Here is a 21571-nt window from a genome sequence, read left to right as displayed (position 1 = left end):
TGTGAGCAACTACTTTAAGAAAAAAAAAAAAAAAAAAAAAAAAGAAAAAAGCACAGTTGTAGCCACAGTGGAAAGAACTGCAGTGCTAGTAAACACTTGGATAACTTACATCAAAGGGTTTGGGACGTTGAACTGAACTTTCTGGGTGGGGCATAAGTAGGAAAAAATAAAACCCCATACTGATGAAAATCTCCTTGACAGCCAGTTGACTGCAGATGGTCTGATGCCCGGTACTAGGCAGTGCAGGTAACAGCACCACACCACCTACTGAAAGGGTTAACACGGGGTAGGATTTCCTGCTGCAGATGATAATCTAATGCCCTTGATGTTCTTGTTAATAAATCAGGTTTGAGCTGCTGTTCCTGATTTTGATGCTGTCCTTGGGAGAGGTTGTCACACAGTTGCTTAAGAGGGAGCATAATGGTTTATGACTACAGCACCTGAAGTCCTCTCATGGAATGTGTTCCCAGGAGATCCTAATCATACAAAACTAATATTGCTTGGCTAGTGATAATGTCATGCTGCCAAGCTAAGTTACATGGCTTGCTGTGGCAAACATCTGACTGATTAATTTTAATTCAACATAAATAGAGTGTCAAGGAAATACCGTAAATAAAAAATGGCTCTACATGTGAAGCTATTAGTTGGAGGACTGATGAGCCAGAATGGCATTGCCACGTTTCTCAGTAACCTCTGACAGTACTGGTGAGGTAACAAGTGATCCTTGGCTCAGCTGTGGAAAAAGTGCACTGAGGACTGAGAAGCCCTGAACAGAAGGAATTTCTCTGAGAGACAATAAAAAGAGAGAAAACATAAGGAAGGAGTAAAATGTGGATACAGGGTCATGAAGTGAGGTTCCCAAGGCTGCTGGAAAAACTTTGTGGCAGAGTAAGCACTGCAAGCTCTACCTTCCTCTGGTGATTTCAGAGAGTTCAGTGCAGTTTTTATCCTTATACCACCCAGAGCTATAAAAGAAAGTTTACTGCTTTCTGCTTTAACTGATGAAGGAGCTGAGACGGGCTGAAGGGAAACACCACTGTGAAGGGGATAGGGTGAAGTATTGTCTGCTTCATTCCCACAGTTTGCGCTCATCTCCCTTACTGAGGTGACTCCTTGTTGATGGAGGCAGTATGTGGTACGCCTCTGCTGGGTGCACTCTGCTATGATCAGCTGCAGGTTGATATTACTGATGAAATTAGCTAACAGACTACTATTCCTGTAGCAAGGCTTTTTTATAATTTCAGCCTGAAAATAAGGTGTGTGTGTGTCAAAATATATGTGAATGAAATGAATCATTTAAGCTCCACTCAAGTAGCCAGTTCAAATATATTCACTCTGGCCAGATCTTTTTATATTCATAATCTGGTTGCTCACTTTGGACTCAATCCACAGACTTTCCTTTTTGTCTTTTTGGGCGTTATATGTAAGCAGCTAATCATATTACAGTCAATAAATGACTTGGAGTTGCAGTAGGTCATTAGATTTCATTATTATCATTATTATTATTTTCTCTGGAGTGTTCTGAGAGAAACTGACTTGAATATTCTGAGATCATGATGGAAGAAACTGGAGCCTTGCTTTCATTGTATGGGCTTCTGCTAGTCATTTGCATGGTGGGCTACGGTGATTTAATTACACAGGGTATATGAAGAAAAGAATGGCTTTCTGTCTGGAGTACTCCTTTCTGTCCAGAGTGCTGGACTGGAGTTATGAGCACTGTTATGTGCTGTATACCTTGCTTGACTTAGGCAAATCATTCTCGTTCAGTTTTTTCTCTTATGCTAAATGGGGACAGTAATTACCCACTTCAGAGGAGGGTGTGTGGCTGAAATTAATGTTTATCATGTACTCAATTTCCCTGATGAAGTTTGTAGCTCTGCTGAGTGCAGTTATTTCTGGATTTTGACTTTTGTTCGTGAAGCATGAAAAGGTTGACTCCAGAAGAAAGGGGGTAGTAGGATGTAGTCTGAAGAAGAGAAAAATAATAATAATAATTATTTGTATTTATATAAATGCAATTAATTGCTAAATATTTTAAAGCATTAACATAGCTAATACTGCCTTTGCTACTGAAATGAAACTGCTCTCTGGAACACAAGGAGGTAAATAGCAAGGCAGAAGGCTTTTATTTTATTTTATTTTTTTATTTTGTGGTAGAAGAAGTGAAAATGTAAACCTTTGAGGATAGCCCTTGGTGGAAAGACATCTTTAGGATTCTAAACACAGTTCACCTTGTGGATGTGACTGAAAAATTTGGTCCCCGTTATTGGCTTCGGTTAACTTGTTTAAAGAAATTGAAATCCTGATTCAGCACAAAGTGCTTATTTTACAGTATGTTATTAATTGGAATACGTTTTCAATCCTATCAGTAGATATGTAACAATGCAAGTTTTGGTATAATGACCCAAATGTTTTTTTTTTTTTTTAACTGGATTTTGTGTACCATCTGCAATTTCTGCAAAACTATTTTCTGTCAGTTTCTCAAATGCAGTGAAACCTAATACGCTCCAGCCTTCATACTGTTTGCTGGAAAACAAATTTATGCAAAGCTGGTCAACACTGAGGTCTTGGTGGTAAATTACATTGTGGTAAATGAGTTGCCTTGTCATGTTGAACAAAAATCTTCAGTGTGAGGGGTCCATTGACAACGATCTTGCTTGTGCAATCATGTATTGCATCCAGAGGTACTCAGTTTTTACAGCAGATCAGGTTAAGTAGAGGCTTAGCTCTTGTCAGCACAAGGGAAATTACCCTCAAAATTAAGCAATTTATGCAGCTTTCAAATTGGGATGACATCAAGGATATGTCCAATGTAAAGAATGTTTTTAAGTGCTTTGCTGAATTCAGGCCATAATGGCGAAGTTCTTCACCTTTCATTGATGTGATGAGTAGCATCTACCAGGTGAATTACTACTCCTCTCCTTGAAATGCTGAGCTTTTGAGCCAGACTTAACCGTAACATAGATTTTCAGGTGGGTACTCTAGCATTTTCTGTAGAGTCCCTTTGATGCTCTCAGTGAATCCTGCTTAATTCATCTACCCATGGAAGGCCTCCAGAGAACTCTTGTTTTCTTATCCTGGAGTGGATTTTTATTTTCTAATAACTTCTCCCTGAATTTTGACTCTGATTAGCAGTGTGCCTGCATTTTAATAAATGTTCTTAAAGAGCTCCCTTCCGTCTTCCCCCAGCACTTAATTACAATGTGTAAATATGCACACAACCCTATTATTGATGTTAATCCCAATGCTGATAAAACCGGATAGGAGAGAATAGAAATGAATTGGAATACGGATAAGCAGAGGTCTTTCATTAGCCCAACTAAAAGTAATCACAGATCTCTTGCTGGTAATATACATCTTGCAGATACAGAGTACTAATTACTTCTGGCAGTGCTATGCTCCATCACACAGATAACTTTATTGTCATCCTGTGGTGATATAATGCTTTCACATACCAGTTGCTTCTTTGCTTCTTTCCTTCTTCCTCTCCTTGATGATATGACCTTACAGATCTTGACTCTTCAAACTATACCTTGTAGTGTCAAGGTTAAAGAAATCTGTCAATACCTTATTTGTTTTTGCTCAAAGTTTTCTCCAATGTTTGCTATAAAGTTTTACAGAAATCAGGGAAAAATCTTGTACATTAAATGTACCCAGGGTAATGTTTTATACAGCATCCAGTATGGTTGCAAATGTGTAATTGACAGATATATCAATTACCCCTTTCTTCTCAAGGAACCTGAAGTACTTCTGTATGTTTTGCATTGCATATATTATGTCTGTTTTTTTTTTTTTTTTTTTTTTTTTTTTTTTTTTTTTTTTCCAAATTGGAGTACCTGAAGTTCAGCTCTGAAATCGAATATTAGGGACAAACTCTTATAGCCTTAATTTCTTTTCAAAGTATACTAAATTTCATAAAAGCCTTTGTGTTTCTTACAAGAGGAAGGCAATTATTTGAAATGATTCAGGTTGCTGCTACAGCATGGCCCACTGGAACGTGTGGAAGCTGCTCGTTTTATTTTCAGAAACACTGAGTGTGAACCTAAAGTGCTGTATACATAACTGATATTTTCCAGTAGTTCAGACAAATGAAAAGGAAAAGGGCATTGTCTGGGCTGACTGAGAAGAGTAATTAAAGATGTTAAAAGGCTGAAATATCTTTCCCTCAAAATGCTTGATAACAAGATGATATTTTCTGTCCGAGATGGATCACCAGACTCTGCATGAAGTATTCCTAATTGTTGCTAATTAGCAAAAATGAAGTTTTCAAGACAAACAATTTATAGAAAAAAAAAACCATGCCATTAACATGGAGTCTTCACTATATTTTCGTATTATTTTTGAATACAAAGGGAGCAATGGTTCAACTGAAAATTAATCAATGAAATCATTTGTCATTATTATAAGTTATATCACTTTGATTATATTTGGTCAGAAAACGTTACTGATGAAAAATTTCTCAGCTTGCACTGAGAGTTCTGTTCAGAGTCCTTTAGAACATGTCTCCTAAGCAAAACTAGCTTAGAAATATCTGAGTCAACTGGGACGGCAAGTATAAGTGTATGGCATCAAGCTGCAAGTCCTGTGGATGTGCTCATGCAATACCATACTGTGTGTTTGCCTCATCCCCTCGCCTCTAGCCAGTCACTGTCATATGTCACTGGTTTCTTATTAGGGAGATACTGTGGGCTTTGAGAATATGAATAGTCAACTTGGCTTTGATATTGTTGTGTTCTGGCAGGTAAGCACAATCCTCTTTTTCAATGGGGAATATTTGTGATCATTTAATGCTTCCTTCTTTATGTTAATTCCCATCTCTACTAATAAAACCTTTTTTTTTTTCTTTTTTTTTTTTTAAGTAATGTGTTTTTGCTTGGAGATAAAAGCCCTTTCTGTGAGTTTGTGAATGTCTTTTGTAAGTACCTGTGTATGTGCTAACAGTTGCCAGAAACCACGAGGCAGAGTGTGCTGAGTTGTAGTGTATGAAAATTTCTGGACTTTGTTGGTCCCTGGAAAAGTGGTCTATCCTTATTAGAGCTTACTAAAAGGTGGTGTTAGTAAATACTGGTTGTGACCCACCTTGATGATGTATCAGAGGAAAAATCTATTTTTTTATAACAGCTCGACCAATTTTTGTTGAAATCCACAAACTCTTTAGCCATTCCTCCTGCTTATTTGTTATCCCATGTGCTTGCTTGTTGACTCTTAATTTTATGGGCTTGTCTTTCTCTTCTGGCTGAAAAACAAACAAACAAACAAACAAAAACAAAACAAACAAAACAACAAAAAAAAACCAGCTTGTGGTTTCATGAATGCATAGCAGGGTTTGGTTGCGTGACAACTCTTTGGTTGTGATATGGAAAAACATCACACTGGGTTTTGGCTGCTTTCTCTGTTTAAAGTGATGCCTGGTATTTTATTCTTGTTCTAGATCAAAACAGACAACATGGAAGGATTGCTCCTACTTTGTAAACAATTTACTTCAATTACTGTTTATCATAACATTTACAAAACTGTCACATTTAAATGCAATTTAATGAATTATTAAACATGTCAATCTTATTCAATGATAAACATGCATACATTTCAAGAAGTGGAAGAAAAATTATAGAAGAGAATTGTATGTTACCTAATATATAAAATTTAATATTACTTTTTTCCAAGTAATTTCTGTATATCATCTGCAAAAAGTCCAGGAGGAAATATTTCTTAAATCATGTAGGAATTTAAGCTTGTTTACGTAGAACCATATTGAAATTTATAGAAATCATCCATTTTGATTTCATGAAAGACTACGGGACTTTTATAATGTGTACTTGCAAACTGTGCTGCGACTTTTCTGACAAGGAGGGTGCAGGAAATAATAACATCAGTAGCTAAGGTGTGAGCTTGCTACAGATGAGCATGAAATGAAAAACTGTTTTGTAAGAGGCACCTGTTCAACAGAACTATGTAACTGTAGAAATGTAGCTTCCCAAATAGAGGATCCATATGTAAAACAGGGGATTGAAACAGCTAGCCTGAGATTTCCAGTTCACAGGGAAGTTTCTGAGCTACTTGCTAGACCTAATAATTACAGTCAGTTTTTTTTTTTTTTTTTTTTTTTTCCTGCTTTGCATTGTGGTGTGTAAAAAGAAACCTGGGCACTCTTCATAGGTGGGAGCTGCTCATGTCTCTCTAAGCAGCAGACAGAACAGGTTCTAGCTATGATGTCCCTTCCTGCTTCTTTCCATGTCATGCAACGCCCCAAAACCTGTACTATTTCCATACACCTTTTACATTAAAAAGCTTGAGTAAGGCAAAAAGTTGGGAACTGCTCAGGAGCTGCTGCGTCTTTAAAGTACCCTTGGAACATGCATGACAGTCATTGTAAAGGATCTGCAACTTCTCTCTTAGAGCTGCTCAAAGGAAAAACAGTGAGGTTAATTTCCAACACAGCTTGCCAGAGCCTATAACCCTGCAAGAATAAATACAGGCTTATTCCAATAGACAAAATAATGTTGGCTATTTTATCTCTTGGTGAACAGTGATTTTTTCATTGTTTGAGATCGCTCTGGTGGTCATCCGTATCTGGGATGGGCCCTGAAAAAGGAGGCTAAGATTTTAAAGCAGCAAAATTTTGCCTGCACCAAAGAAGAGACTTTCTACTGCTCAGTGCATTTAAGACTACAATTTATGAAGTAAAAGCCAGGCTAAGCATTGTTAATGTGCACTTGAAAATATGTTTGGCAATAAAGATGATGCAGACATGTCTCTCTTTTTCTATGACTGAGGTATAAAGCCCCCTCTGAGAACTGTAGGCTTTTAACCACTAGTGCATCTCAAACTAAGGATTCAGCAGAATTTCCCTATGAAACACTGCTTTGCTGACTAATGGAAATAATTCAACTATCCATCTTGATGTGCAAATGATGAGGCTCAGGTAATGACAGCAGATGCATATGAGCATCCTGAGAGGGTGGCAGAAAATGTGGATTTGGAGTGCAAGCTGATGATGCTGACCATTGATTTTGTATGGCTGACTTTATTTCCATTACTTAATATTTTAAACTTCAAGGTTGTATTAAAATGAGACAAGAGATGACTAGCATTCTTGTGTTGCATTACTTCAACAGCCCTGTGAAAGATGCTGCAGGTCTGAAAACAGTTTGCTTTCTACACACAGTTGCAGTTTTAAAACTTGTTTTTGGATGAAGAGGGGACTCTGGCACTGCTGTACAGACTCACAGGTGATTTCAGTCTAAACTAAGGAGCAAAACCATTTTAGATATCTGATTTTTAGAATGATTGTGTCTATTTTACAGGCCTAGAGCTAATAAATGTCAGTGTTATAGCCAGTATCATGAAATGAAACACAGAGAAAAACAGTCCACAAATACAGTTTAATTTTCTGCATGACGTTGCTGCCCTGTTTTCCTTGAACACTAACACTTAAGGTCTTCATCTCGCCTTCTTTTGCATGATGCCTGAAGGATTCGAAGTCACTTAGGAGATGAGATATGCCCAGTTCTTATTCATTTTGCATTTTTTTTAGACATCTTCCTTTTGTTTCTAGATGTTTAATGCTCTATATACTTTCAAAAAAAGGGAGAGAGAAAAGACTGATTGTTTGACTAGTTAGTGGTTTTTTTGTTGTTGTTTCTCTTCTCTGAGAAATGAATTTCTGGGACCTCATTCCTTCAGAGGAAGATAACAGCTGCCAATACAAGGTGACTTGTAAATGCAAGTGACAGACTTGCAAAGGCTGAATTTGGGCAGAAAAAAAAAATGACACTGTCTCATTATAGTGGGAATGATTTGTTTATGTAATTTTTTTAGTACCCTGCATAAAAGCAGATGACTTATCCTGTAAGTAGAAAGCAAAAGAGAATAACATCACTTCCGATTTAACACATTAGAGTGAGGTGGAAAAAACTCAGTTCGCTAGTTGCAAATGTTTTTAGTTGTCTAAATCACTAAAACTCCAGCAAGAACCAGGGACGAAAATTCTACTGAGGGTCAGGTTCTCTGTTATCGAACTGGTGGGAATACCTAAAAATACTTTAGAATAGACAATTATTTGAAATACTAAGAATTAGACAGCTCACAGGAGAATCGATTGTGAACCCCTTGCTGCAGGGGATTCTGTGTGTTTTCACATTTTATTGGTTTGGGGTTTTATCTGGAGTGGGAGGAAGGAAAAAATGGAGCAAAGATGGAAAGAAAATGGGTAAGTGATGAAAACAGCTGTTTGGAGACTTTTAAAGCTGTTGAATAATTCAATTTTCTTTGGGACTATTGAATGAGACCATACCTTTTTAATGCAAAACCAGACAAGTTCAGTTGAGCTTGATCGGTGCATTTTTGAATTGAGTTTAGATTGCTTAATTGTATTCTAGCCAAATCATCAGCATTAAAAGCATTTTAAGAACCTGCAATTGTAAACTGTTTACTTAAGATTAAAAAAAAAAAAAAAAAGAAACAAAATGGCATTGTTTAATAAGTAGAAAGTATTTAATTACATAGCAGATGACCTCAATCTAGGAAACTATCTACAGAATGTTGATAGGAAGCCCGTATAACTGAATTTATAAGTCTATACTAAAGGTCCTTTGCATATGTAGATATATTTATATATTGTACTGCTAAAGCACTTCATACCCATGGCTGTGCTGACAAGACAGGGATTTGGACTGCTGGGATGAAAGCAGTGCTGCTGTCCCTTGCCTGAGTTCTACCAGTGCCATCAATATAGCTGTTAAGTGCTTCCTTGTACTTCTGTACATTCAGGGTCATGTCACTTGTCAGTGCAGACTGGCAAGCAGGAACTTAAGTATAATTGAGACTCTGGGTCACAGCTCAAGCTAAACTGAGAAAAATACTTCCACTGATAATTTTTTCCATCAAAATTATTTTTACCATCATTCAGAAGGTGTTTTGAATTGCATTAAAAAAAAGCAATAAAACAATTCTGAGTAATAACATTTTTTTAAAAAAAGCTTTTCTCCTGTTGTCCTGTTGTATGATTTTTATTTTTTGTTTTCATATGGAGGCTTCCCCTCTTTTTCCTACTCTATTTCCCTACATCTACCTCCTCTTCTTGTCTACCAATTAATATAGGAAAGAGTTTTAGAAGGGCAAATCACAGTGAATATTTCTATTTCCTATAAATAATGAGGTTGTCACTTGATATGAGGTAGAGATATTTGTTTCATACCATCTTGCTTTTCTACCTCCCTTGCATAAAAAAACAAACAAGAACAAAACACAACAACAAACAAACAAAAAACACAACAAACAACAAAAAAAATAAACTCTGAAATCTTTACTGTGAATTGTTGTTTTTACCTATGGAAGGAGGAACTGTATTAATCAACTTAGATCAGAAGCAATAGTTCGCACATGTTTTAATGCAAGGTGCCTAGCACCATAAAGCTAGGACCTACTGAAAAAAGTTGTACATTGATAGCAAAATACTTCAAGGCAGAAATCGGTACTTGAGTCCTCAGAAATCAAAAAAGAAGTAGGTGATTTTTTTTTTTTTAACCCAGTAAGGGTGTAGTAAACATGTAGTAGGTATTAAACATGCATCTACAGGAGAAAAAAAAAAAAAGGTCTACTGCCCTTTCTGTCTGTCTTTCAATATCAGCCCCTAAAAGATCTAGGGTAAGATTAAAAACATAATAATAATTGAAAGTGCAGATCACTGTGTAAACAACATGCTCATATGGTGCCATGTCTAATTCGTGCTTGGAATTACTGTAATTGCCTGTGCAAGCTGGGTAATTGAGTGTGGAAATTATGACCATGATTTCCCCATTTACCTAAGCTGCAATGAAAGTCAGTTGTGCTTTATTTACATAGTGGCCTTTTCCACTAGGTCCTTTGGTGCAGATGGTTGCAGTGGGACTGATCACTCTGTGGCAGCACATTTTTTCGGAGGTCCAAGGATAGTGAACAGAGTGGGGCTGGAAAAGAGAGATGGATATGGGAGAGATTATCACCTAAACAACCTGTGCTGTTCAACCAGGAGCTGCTTTATCACCTTCCTCCCCCCCCCCCCCCCAACTAAGAAAGAAAAGCATTTTCTCAAGCAGCTCCAGCTCTTATAACTTGTAACCCATGAGTGATACTGGTATTTTAGTACTTTGCGTTGAATTGGTATGAAGACAAACATCAACATGGTGCAGTGCTAGCAGGGAATAACTCATCCTCTGGTGAGGGGACAGTGTGTGCGTGTGTTCTCAAGGTGCTGTGGGAGATGTGAGGGCTTCCCAGGTGCAGTGACATTGAGCTGTCATTTGCACCATCCAGCAATTCCAGTGCTGCTGTGTCTGGCTGGGCCAAGCTGTGCTCCATGCAGCTGATAGAAAGTGTTGAACTCAGTTCATACCTTTCTTTCCATTTCTCTCTGTCAGACAAAGAGTTCTTGTCACTTTACTAGTTTGATGTGAGCAATCACTTTGTTTTCTACATACAGAGGTAGAAAGAAAAAGGGAAAAATGGAAGAGAAGGAAAAAAAAAACACCACACCACAACAAACAACAAAACACTTTGGCTCTGTTTGACTCCAGGGTGTCTGCCTTTTCCTATTGAGATCAGTATCAGTGAACCAGAGTTATTGCCTCTTCATCTGCTTCTTTTTGAGTAAAATGTTCTGGTTCATTTTGTGCTGATATTTCCTGTGCCTTTTCAAACTGTTAGAAATTTTTAATGTGGAGCTAGCACTAAATAATGTGTTTCCTCTCAGGAGGAAATTAAAGCCAAAGGACCTGAGAATATTCTTTGGGAAATATGACGCTTTTGCTTTTGGCCTGATATTGCTTTAATCATCTGCTAAAATGTTAAAGCTTTTTTTTTTTTTTTTTTTTTTTTCTTTCTATTGAAGAATAAATTGATTTAGAAAGAGTAAGGATAAGACAGTTTTTATAGAAAGATATTACTGGTTTAACGACATGTCAATCACAGTTACAACTGGGTAGTCTTTAATCTTTAGATGCATTTATGCTGTGGTAATCCCCTTTAAGTGGTAGGAAGCTTACATAGAGCTGAATTTTATTTTGGGTTGTCACAAGTAAATCTGGAGAGTGGAAACCTTTTCATACTGGCTGTAACTTACCCTAGGAAAAGGAGAGGCTGCTGTCTGATAAAACTATAACTTAATATTGCATCTTCACTGTTGGAAAGAAAATCATAACGAAATCTTTTAGGTTCATGAGCCTTTTTCAAAATAGAAGTATATTTATTTGTCTCTGCTTTATGAGCTTTTTGAAGTAATATTTTCTATCTTTTTTTTTTTTAAACAAATGGGAAATCCAAGTTTTTTTCATATTTCAGAAAATTGCACTTAAGCCCCTGCTGTAGTGTCAGACAATTCTTTTTGGCACAACAGGTATTACAAAATCTGTGATAAAACTGAGGGAGCTTTTTACAGTAAAGGTATATATAGTATTACTTCCTACATCCCCCATCATCTCCCACTATCAGAAATATTTTCTGTGAGCATGTTATGAATAGCATCAGTGTTCTCTGTAAAATAGGATGTAGCTTTCATTATTTTATTTTTTTTTTGGGGGGGTGGGAGGGAGATTTTCATTTTGTCAAGTTCAGTATTAATAGGATTATTGGGTGGGGTAGCCTTCAAATGTATTCTTCGAGATTCCTCTGTAGTGAAGAATAAGCAAAGAAAAAAAAATCCCTTGGAAAGCTGAGCCTGCTGCAGCTTCTGAGTTTCTTTTGGGTCTGTGTTTAGTGCGGTTTGTGGGTTGGAAGAGTGCAGCCCCTGGGTTACATCATTCTTTTCACTAGGGCTTTCCCTATTGTTTCTTACTGAGGCACATCTTTAAATGAAGGAAATTGTAGGCAATAATTCATGATGTTCTGTTGCTTTCTGCTGGGTAAAGATCTGGCCCTTGGAGTGTATTACCCCAACTGCAGGAATTTCTCAACATGTATTGCCTTCCCTGAATGATAACCCCAGCAGGTGGAAATTACCACTGCTCCACTGGAAACCTATAGTATAGATACCATTTCCTATGTCTTTAATCTCTTTGGGGAATACATACTGCTAGTGGTGCTTATGGTACAACACTGAGCTAATTGATTAACAGCAAGACAAGGGTAAAGGCTAATAACCTACTTTCCTTACTGGGCTTTATGGAACAAGCAGCTTGAGGATAAAGGTGGTAGGTGACATGATGAGAATATTTTTCTTCTGTGAGACCTATTTATTCACTTGGTTAGGTAGCTCAAAGGCAAAAATACAGAAATATCATTCTCCCTGAGAACAGGTGTTGAGCAAGCAGAAGAGATGGTGGGAAAAATGGTATGTACTTCCCTGGAGGCACACATGTCAAATGTAAAACATAAGTCAAAGGGAATGGAATATAAAGTTTCATTCCATACCCGTGTCTTGATAAATGGCTGACTGTAAGTGTAAGTTAAATTAGTTTAGCAGATAGGTCAGTGAAGTGGTGACATGGCTGCAAGTTTCTGTTAGAAATGGTTCAGAGGGATTCTCTGTCATAATAAATGAATCCATTATATTTGGGGGGGGGGGGGGGTGAGTGTTGGTGGGGGCAGAAGGTGGGCGGGTAATGGTTTGTAGTTAGGAGTGGAAACAATGTCTAGCTTTGGGCCAAAATTCCTCTCTGAAATCCTATCTTAATTAAGGTCAAGGTCAGATTGTTTGCTATAGGATGAGGTTTAATGAAGTTAAGTGAATAAACTAAGGAGCAAATAGACTGAAATTTGGGAATGCAAAGTTGGAAAAATCAGAAAAGTGGGAGAGAGATACTTAATTGACCACAGGTTTACACTTTGGAATTAAAGTGTTCCTTTTGTACAAAAGGAGCGTCTGAAAGTGAAGAAATAATTTTCAAGCCACTGAGAGCTTTTGAAATGAATTCTCTAAACTGATTCTCTAGTGTTCCCAGATTCTCTGCAACTTGCCAGAGCTTCAAGTGTTTGGATTCTGCATCAGATTTCTAAGGGATGAATCTTATCCTGAGAGCTTGGAAATCAATACTTCTGGATTTGTAGGTAGGGAGTTCGTATGTTGTTAACATCCTGTGGAAGGACAACTGATAGAATTCTGAAATTCTCAGAAGAGTTCAAAACAGTCTTTTTCCTCCAGCTTTCAGTGTTGCATTCGTTCAGCTGATAAAACCACTTTTCTTCAGTGTGGTGAGAGGAACTGGCCACTTGACAATGCTACACTGTTCTGACAGGGTGGTTAATTTTGCTGATAAGCACCAAGAGTAATTCTTATTAAGCTTATAATAATTTTGAAAGTGGCAGTTAATACTTTTTTGTTTATTTTCTGTTCTAACAACCTTAAGGGCTATGGCAAAACAGAGTTTGAGATGTGTAGGCTAGTTCCAGTACCAAGATAATATCCTATAAGGAAATCCTCCCTGTACCTGTGTTAGTTTTTACTTAGCATAAGAGATGGAGGTTTGGTTCAAAGCACAGCTAAAGGAGTTGAAGAAAGTGATAGCAAGGGAGTTTTTTTTTTTTTTTTTTTTTTTTTTTTTTTTTTTTTTAAGGAACAGAGACAATCTCACCAGTGCTGTTTCTCGTCATGTCTAAAAGGACATCTGATTCCACAATATTTCAATATTTTCTTAATCATCATTGTTCCATCTGGAAAACAGCACTAATCAGTTGTCATTTAAAAAAAATAAATAAATAAAAAGGAAAAGTTAGTGATTTGGTTCTACTCAGCAGACTTTTTTTCTTGATTTTGCTCTCTGCTGGCAGGAAGTCAGGAACTGACTTGGATTTCCACTCCAAAAAGACATCCCCACATCCCAAATTTGAAATTCTGTATGTGTGTATGAGAATGCATGAGACTGTGAGAATATCTCCCACTGCATCCCACTTAACATTAATTGAGGAGGAGGAGAAATGGAGACAAAGGTAATTAATCACTTGGGACTACCATGCTTCTCCTACGTTTTCTTCCAAAGCCTTGAGGATATTGGCAGAAGGCAGCTCAGGTCTGTTATCCTTGAGATAATAGGATCATGTTGCACAGCTTAATGGGTTAATAAGATTTGAATTGTTGTGTATTGGTTTGTAAGGTGAGTTGAACTGCCCAATCTCTTTGAGTTGGCTTCCTAATAAAATGTGTGCTGGGGAAAGATGAGATGAGAAAAGATGAGAAGTTCTCTTGACAGATAGAAAGGATCCCAGGTCAGAATGTCTTGTCTTGATTATTTCTTCTGTCTAGTCTTGATTGTTTCTTGACTGTTTCTACCTTTCTATTATCCTATCCTTCTATTTGTCCCCTTCCTCCTTATCCTTTTCATCCTTCCTTACCTTGCTCAGGATCTGTAATGAGTGCAGTTCCTGTCCCTCATTCCTTGATGGAAAACCTCTACCTGTTCCTGATCCTGTTCCTCTCTCCCCTCTAGCATGATTGAAAAATATAGCAAGAGAAATATGAGATTGGTATGCACAGGGGAGGGAGGCTTTTTAATTCTTTTTTTTTTAATTTAAAACTGGATTAATTTTTTAAATCTTAAGGGGACTCATTTTGACCACATTGCTGCTGAAAGTATCTCAGGTCTAATACTTCCCTTGAAGATATTTGATGCTAATACGTCTTTACTTATACAGGAGTTATAACAGTGTCCTGGTCAAAGATGGAATTACTGGCTTCTGCCAGGCTCTATCTAAAAGTCACAGGAATGGAGCTGAATGTGTTCTGAATCCTGTGGAAGTAAATATTGGATATGCTGTTCGTAAAGGGAAATATTGGATATGCTGTTCAATTGTTTAATACAAACAGCTGTCTTCATGCCTCAGTCAGCGGTGGAATCTGTAGCTCATGTTGGTCATAACTCGTTAGCTCTTGTACAGCTTTTTTTTTTTTTTTTTTTTCCTGACACTGGGGATTAGTGACAGGCTTTCTGTTCCACCTGGTACTATCTTTTTCTGATCCTGTTTTACCCTTCAGCTTTGTGTGGTTGTGCTTTAGGAATAGCAGTAAGAGGGTGACCTGACAATTTCATATGGAGGAAGTTTCACTAATCAGGATGTGTCTGTATCAGAATATTAAAAAAGCCAATAACTCATGTTTTAATTATGCTTGTTTCTAAAAGAACTGGAAATGAGGAGTCTTTATTTGAATACATCTTGCTTCCTTGAATAACTTGTTTTTGAATAAATCCTCTTTGCTGAAATACAACAGTTTTCATTCTGATAGCATCAACCTGTTCTATAGAATATAGAGCAGAACTCCAGTGAGAATAGACCTTTAACAGGAATTTATATCCCAAGTCTGAAATGTGCACTTTATATCTGTTATCATCCCTGGGTGCCTGTTAAGGGATTACTTACATCTTACCATCCTAAGTTTCTTTCCATAAACAAATGAAACCTTTGAGTCTGAGGTTCAAGGAATATGCTAAAATGAAACATGTTTTAACAGCTCTTTGGGGAGAAAGAGATAAGGTATAAAAGTGAAGAATTGATGACCTATTAACTGTTGCAATTTCCCACCATGAATTATTGACAACATGTGACATTACAACCTTACAAATTACTGTCCATAAACAGCTTGGAAAATATGACCTTTGCATTACAATTGGTCTCAAGATGCCTTCCAACTTATTACATACAGCTGCTGCTGGCATATTTTGTTGCAGCTGGAGTGGGTGAGAGAATGTAAGGAACTGAAGAACTTTGACTGTATAATCAGGAAAATATCACACCCCAAAAAGACTTGATAATGGCTGAAATGTCTCTTTTTAAGACTGGGCTCAATACTCTGGAGTTTTGGGGGCATCAAATTTTCGTTAATGAACTGAAGAAAGCCAACTAATTAAGTTTATTTGTCCTTATATTCTGTCTTGTCCCTTTTTAAAGCAAATGACTCTGTTCATAGATACTGTAAAATAATGTTATTCTTATTTTTCATACTTGTTTGATTGTGATGACCAGTGGGTGAAAGCTGAATGAATGGTTTGTTTCAGTTTTATTATGGCGAAATGAGTGCACTAAATTCTTTTTGTTGCTCATATGATTAGCACAAGCTAAAATGTGCTGAATTTCACCCTGAGAATTCTGCTGATTTAGGATAAGCTGAGAACACAATGACTTGATTTTCCATCTTTTCTTTTTAGCATTATTTAACAACTAAATGAATATTGGCAGCCGGAGAGCTCATAAGGTGGCTTTTGAATCTTAGGCCTGAGACACATTAAATTCTAATTTAACTCCTTTAACAAAGGGTTGCCATAAGGAAGTGAGACCTCCCACATTTCTGCTAGAGCAAACCAAAACCAGGACAGGGGTGATGCAGTTTGTTATTTTAGGGTAAGATGCATAGGAAATGCTAGAACAGTGTTTGCAGGGTATCCCCACCACAGTATAATAAGACTAACAAATCAAAAGTGTCTCTGCATGAAGCTTTTTTGTTTTCTCAGCATCTGGGAAACATTACTTGTGTCTATTAGTATACTGTTCATCACTGACAGAAGACCAGTAGAAGCAGTGTACGTTCCCAACTGTATTGATGGGGAAACTAGGATTATGGGGTGGGAGGGAGTGTGTGTGCACGTGTGTGGAATAGAAAGCTTGGATTTGACTCCTGCTCTCTTAGAGCTAGGCAAGGTGGAAGCCATGATTTAAAGTTAGAGCAGATCAGAATGTTATTAAGTCCATCTCCGTGTGCAGTAGAGGACAGGGTAGAATATCAAGAATGAAGAGCCAGAAGTTCATCAAACTAAGTATTCCCTTCCTGCCTTCCATAACTCTTAAGCATTGCATGCTTGATATGTATAATAAAACCAACTTACATGACAGAACTGTTGTTAGGAGTGATCAATTAATGTTTTCAGGGCACTTTTGGGACCTAAAGATGAAATTCACTTATGGTCATAAGTTTCACTACCCCTGTTGCCCCAGGATGAAAGTTTTACTTTAAAGATTCAGTTTCTTCCCTGGGGTAAGAGGGAAGCAGTCTATTCAAGAGCATCATCCTTATCTCTGTAGTTGCCTTGTGGCTATACAACATCATTCAATAATTCTGTCAAGTAGTATCTTTTGCTTGTGACAGAGTGCTAAACAGTGATTTATTGCTTGAATACACATTGCTTTCATGAAAGTGATTTGTTTAAACAACAGTAGCATTAAATAAATTATTCACTGCATACTAATGTTTCACTTTTATATGATGTAGTGAGCTCCTAAACAAGCAATCTGGGTATTGTGTATACCACATTAATCCTACTCTTTTTTCCTTGTATCCCCTCACCCCTGGTCTTCTACCAGGACATAGTTTCTTACTCAAGGAAAGACCTTTAGTAGCCTTTCTCTACTTTGTTACCTTTTTTGAGATCTTTCCACTTCGTTCTTTCCTCAGACAGAGTTGGGTGAATTATGTTCAAGTGGAGGCTTGGATTAGTGGTTTGGGAAATACTGTGTGTGTTTGGAGTTTATAGGTGTTTCTGAATCCTCCAGAAAGTCCTGTCTTAACCAGGAAGACACAACCATAAATAAAGCTGGGAAAGTAGGATCCCAATGGTAGTATGTGGTATGTTTTCATGAAGTCTCTTCTCACACGTTTCCTCAGTTTCTGAGCGCGCTATATGCTGTTCTCTTTTAACTGCCTGTGGCTATGCTCAAGCACTAGTTTGCACATAAGTTCAAGTCTTTAAGAAACTCCTGAGAAGTAAGTTTTCATTTGTAGATGCAGGCTTTCCAAATGTGCGTTTCAGAAATGGCTTCTCAGCACTTAAAATCTTTGTCCCTTTGGCAAAGCCCAGAGCATCCTGAATAGCTCTGAGTCTTTCAATAGCAAGCTCAAGAGCAGGCCAGGCACAGAACAGCGTAGTGCTTTTATCCAATTGACCCTTTCACCATTGCTGGATGTCCACTTTAAATCACTGGCAGGAACTGCATGTTTAAGCAAGAGCTGATGATTGACGGTGAATATAATAAGGTGTAAGAGAATAAATTTCCTTCCAAGTGGTTTAGGGCTTCACCCTGCTCTGTCCTTAATTCTGAAATAATTCCCCAAAGGTCTATGTGGGTATTCAGTAAAATGAATAAACAGAAGACTGCATTTCTCTCTTGAAACATGCACAGAGGACTTCTGCTAAAGGTTTTTAAACATCAATGCAATTAGTGTGTAATCGATTCTCTTCGTACAGACTTTTGTCTTCTGAAATGAAACCTTGTGTCTTTCTTAACTATTTGCCTTTGTATTAAAACATTTCAAGATGACAGGCAGCTTTTTTTTTCTCTTGTTTTTGTCCTCCTTTCCCTCTTCTTTGTCTCCTTCTGACTGGAAGAAAATCTATTACTACATTTACTGGGAACTTGAATATCTCTGCTTTTGCTCCTACAGCAGTTTATTCCCTCAATTTTTAGCTCCTTTTCATTACTGTATTTTTGTATTTTTTTTTTAGTTTATTAATCACATGTGGAGATGATCAGATATTTTCAAGAAAAAGAATCTTATTGAATGAAAGGAGAATTTGTAAGAATAGATTTCAATGTTGAGGCGAAGACTCAAAGTGGGGAATTAAGTCTCCATTACCAGCACCAGTTATTCAGAACATTTTTTAATATTTTAAAAATTATTTTTATTTTTTAAATTTGAAATTATATTTATTCTTTTAAATTATTTAAAAAATATTTTTTTTAAATTACTTTTAGACCATTAAAAATTAGTTTCATCCAAATGACAACCATGAAGACCGTAACTATCTTTAAAAGATTTGTGGAAGAGTGTGGTGGTTTTTCCGTGCTAGGCAGCTAAACACCACAACTGCTCTCTCATTCCCCCTCTCTAGATGAGGAAGGGAAGAAGTAAAGTAAAGAACAACTCATGGGTTGAGATAAGGATAATTTATTTAAAGGGAAAAAAATAATTAAGGAAAAAATTATTATAAACTAAACAATTTAAAAAGGAGAAAAAGGGAAAGGGGAAAAGGAAAAAAAAAAAAAGGAAAAACAAACAAAACAAAGGCTATGTGGAAGTGCAGAGGAAAGAAATTACTCTCTACTTCCCACAAATGAATGATGCTTGACCACGTCCTTGAAGCAGGGCCTCAACGCACGTAGCCAGTGTTTGGGAGGAGGACCGATGTTTTCACAAGAGCCCACCCTTCCTCTCTTCTTCCTGTTTCCACCTTTTATTGCTGAGTGTGACATCGTATGGTATGGAATATCCCTTTGGTTTAGGTCAGCTGACCTGGTGATGTTTCTCTTCTCACTTTTTTGCCCACCCCCTAGGAGGGTTAGAGAGAGTCCTGCTGCTGTGCCAGCACTGCTCAGCGGTAGACAACACTGGTGTGATAACACTGCTGTTCCAGCTACAAGTGCAGAGCACAGCACTGTATGGGCTGCCGCAGGGAAAGTTAACGTCCCAGCCAGACTCAGTACAAAGAGATGCCTCATTTTACTTCTTTATTATAACACGTATCATGGTCTCCTCTAAAAGCTGTCAGCATGACAGATCCCTGTAAGATGAGTGTAATAGAAACTGCCATATATCTTGCTCTACTGATTGTTTTTCATATTTTTCTTTATAACTCAATGTGATACAACTAGGGGGAATGGTTTTAAACTAAAAGAGGGGAGATTTAGATTAGATGTTAGGAGGAAATTCTTTACTTACAGTGAAGCACTGGAACAGGCTTGCCAGAGCAACTGTGGATGGAGCAGCTGTAGGTATTCAATGCCAGGTTGGGTGGGGCCCTGGGCAACCTGATCTAGTAGGAAGTATCCACAACATAAAACGTGAAGAAGCTTCCCAACTCATTTACATTTAGTATTCTGAACCCACTAGGTCCTTTTGATCTCCTAGGTCTTGTGAACTGAGAAGAAGAAAACAGTTCAGGACATTCATGACTTTACGGCTGTCTTTCACATCTCCTTCATTGTCTCCTTCTCAGATTCAGTTTGAGAAAATTCTCATTAAAAAAAAAAAATAAAGCCATTCCACATCCTTGATCATTCTTGCTGGCTTTATCTGATCCTTATATTATTACGCACAATAGCCACCATGGCTTTTGAATTAGGATGAGTGTAATCTGCTGACTGCTGAAAGTTAATAAGGTGAAGCATCATCCTCTGCAAGGCCAATTTTAATGTTTTCTCTCTAAAATTCTGCTATCACCTCCTGTCACAGATATGGTTGTGGGTAACATCAGAGTGTTTTTTGTCCCTTATAAAAATAATTTTTCATTACAGGTTCTTTATAATACAGAATGTGGTGAAATCAGGAGTTGGTAGTCTGGGTACATAATCACATGGCTCTCCTCTGTCATCATGCTTTTCCTATCTTCCTTTGCCTGCAGATCTACAGTCCGTGTGAAAAACAAATTAACAAGTATTCACATCTCCATAGTTCTTGGAACTGGCCTAGTTTTTACAGTCCCTGATACTTGCTAACAGGTAAAAAAAAACAAACAAACAAACAAACAAACAAAAAAACCCTTAATGGTAATAATATGAAGAACAAGATTTGTACTGATAATTTTCCCCAAATAATGAGTTCTAGATTTCTCTTTATTCATGAGCAGTCTGTAAAATTCTTATTCGTGAATTATTCAGACTTGCTTGTGAATTTCTTTGAAAAATTTCCTTACACAGCTGCCACACCAAAGAGCTTATTGAGAATATTCTTTTGTTTTGGTGGCTTCCTTCTTTTTCCCAACTGTAAAGTTCTATGTTGCAAGAGGTAGAGAGTAAGAAAGAAAAAGTTGTTCAATTATTTGCAGTCTTGGATTAAATGCTGCATACGTTTGTACACTGCAGCCTAGCCAGAAAAAATATGGATTATTAACAGATAATGCAGAAGAAAGCTTCAAGTCCTTTTGCTTTCTGCTCAATTATAGCAGACCAACAAGCTTGTGAAAACTTAATTTAGTGCTTCTTTCTCATTGACTTATGTTCTTGCTAAGTAGGTGATAGAAAGGATCTCTAGAGTTTAATAAGGGTTTCATGGATCACGGCACATTGAGGTATGCTTATCCAGCCACAATCAAGACAGTTTTTTTTTAATTTTTTCCCCAGGAGAGTCTTATTAAGGGTAGCTAACAGCACTGTCATTTTTACACAGTTACATGTATTACAGTATCTCATTACAAAAATATTGAGGCCTGGTTGTGCTGTGTGGGATAGTTCCTATACCTAAACATTTACAGTCCAGACAAATAGAGCAAGCAAACTGTACACCAGCACTATTGTTTATTCCAGAAACTCTAGATGTGTTACATATTCCTTGCATGGGTGAAGAGCACCAGAGAGGGTCAAGACTGATGAGACTGGGAGGTGTTACAATATGAGGAAATAGCAAAAATCAACCTGTGAGGTAGAGCGTTTAGCTGGCATATGATTGAAACTAGAAGTAGAAGGAAGAGCTAAGAAGAGCACAATATCACTGGTATACGTTACGGGCAAAACATAGTCTCTATCAGGTTATTAATCCTAGCACAGAATTAATGTTCATGAAGGCCATCTGCAGTTATTCATTCCATGCTGGAAATTGGTAGTCCTAAGGCTGTTGCTTGAAGAAGAAAAACAAACAAACAAAACACACACACACACAAAAAGAAAAAAACAACATGACCAC

The 21571-nt window shown here is 37.3% G+C and overlaps 1 protein-coding gene across 6 annotated transcripts in view; it reads left to right on the top strand.

Annotated features, from left to right (window-relative positions):
• SORCS1 (sortilin related VPS10 domain containing receptor 1) overlaps positions 1–21571 on the top strand; it is a 287728-nt gene that overhangs the window by 63012 nt on the left and 203145 nt on the right. Inside the window, exon 3 of one of the 6 annotated variants that reach the window (XM_084525018.1) lies at positions 13741–13899. The exons of the other annotated variants lie outside the window; for them this stretch is intronic. Within the exon in view, the coding sequence (XP_084381144.1) occupies positions 13888–13899 (12 nt within the window). The 5' untranslated portion in view covers positions 13741–13887. The remainder of the gene's footprint in view (positions 1–13740; positions 13900–21571) is intronic. 6 annotated transcript variants of the gene reach the window in all.

Source organism: Aythya ferina, assembly GCF_964211825.1.
Source record: "Aythya ferina genome assembly, chromosome: 7".
Taxonomy (NCBI): Eukaryota; Metazoa; Chordata; class Aves; order Anseriformes; family Anatidae; genus Aythya; species Aythya ferina.
Note: the sequence above shows the minus strand (reverse complement) of the source record. Positions and strands in the feature narration are given on the sequence as shown.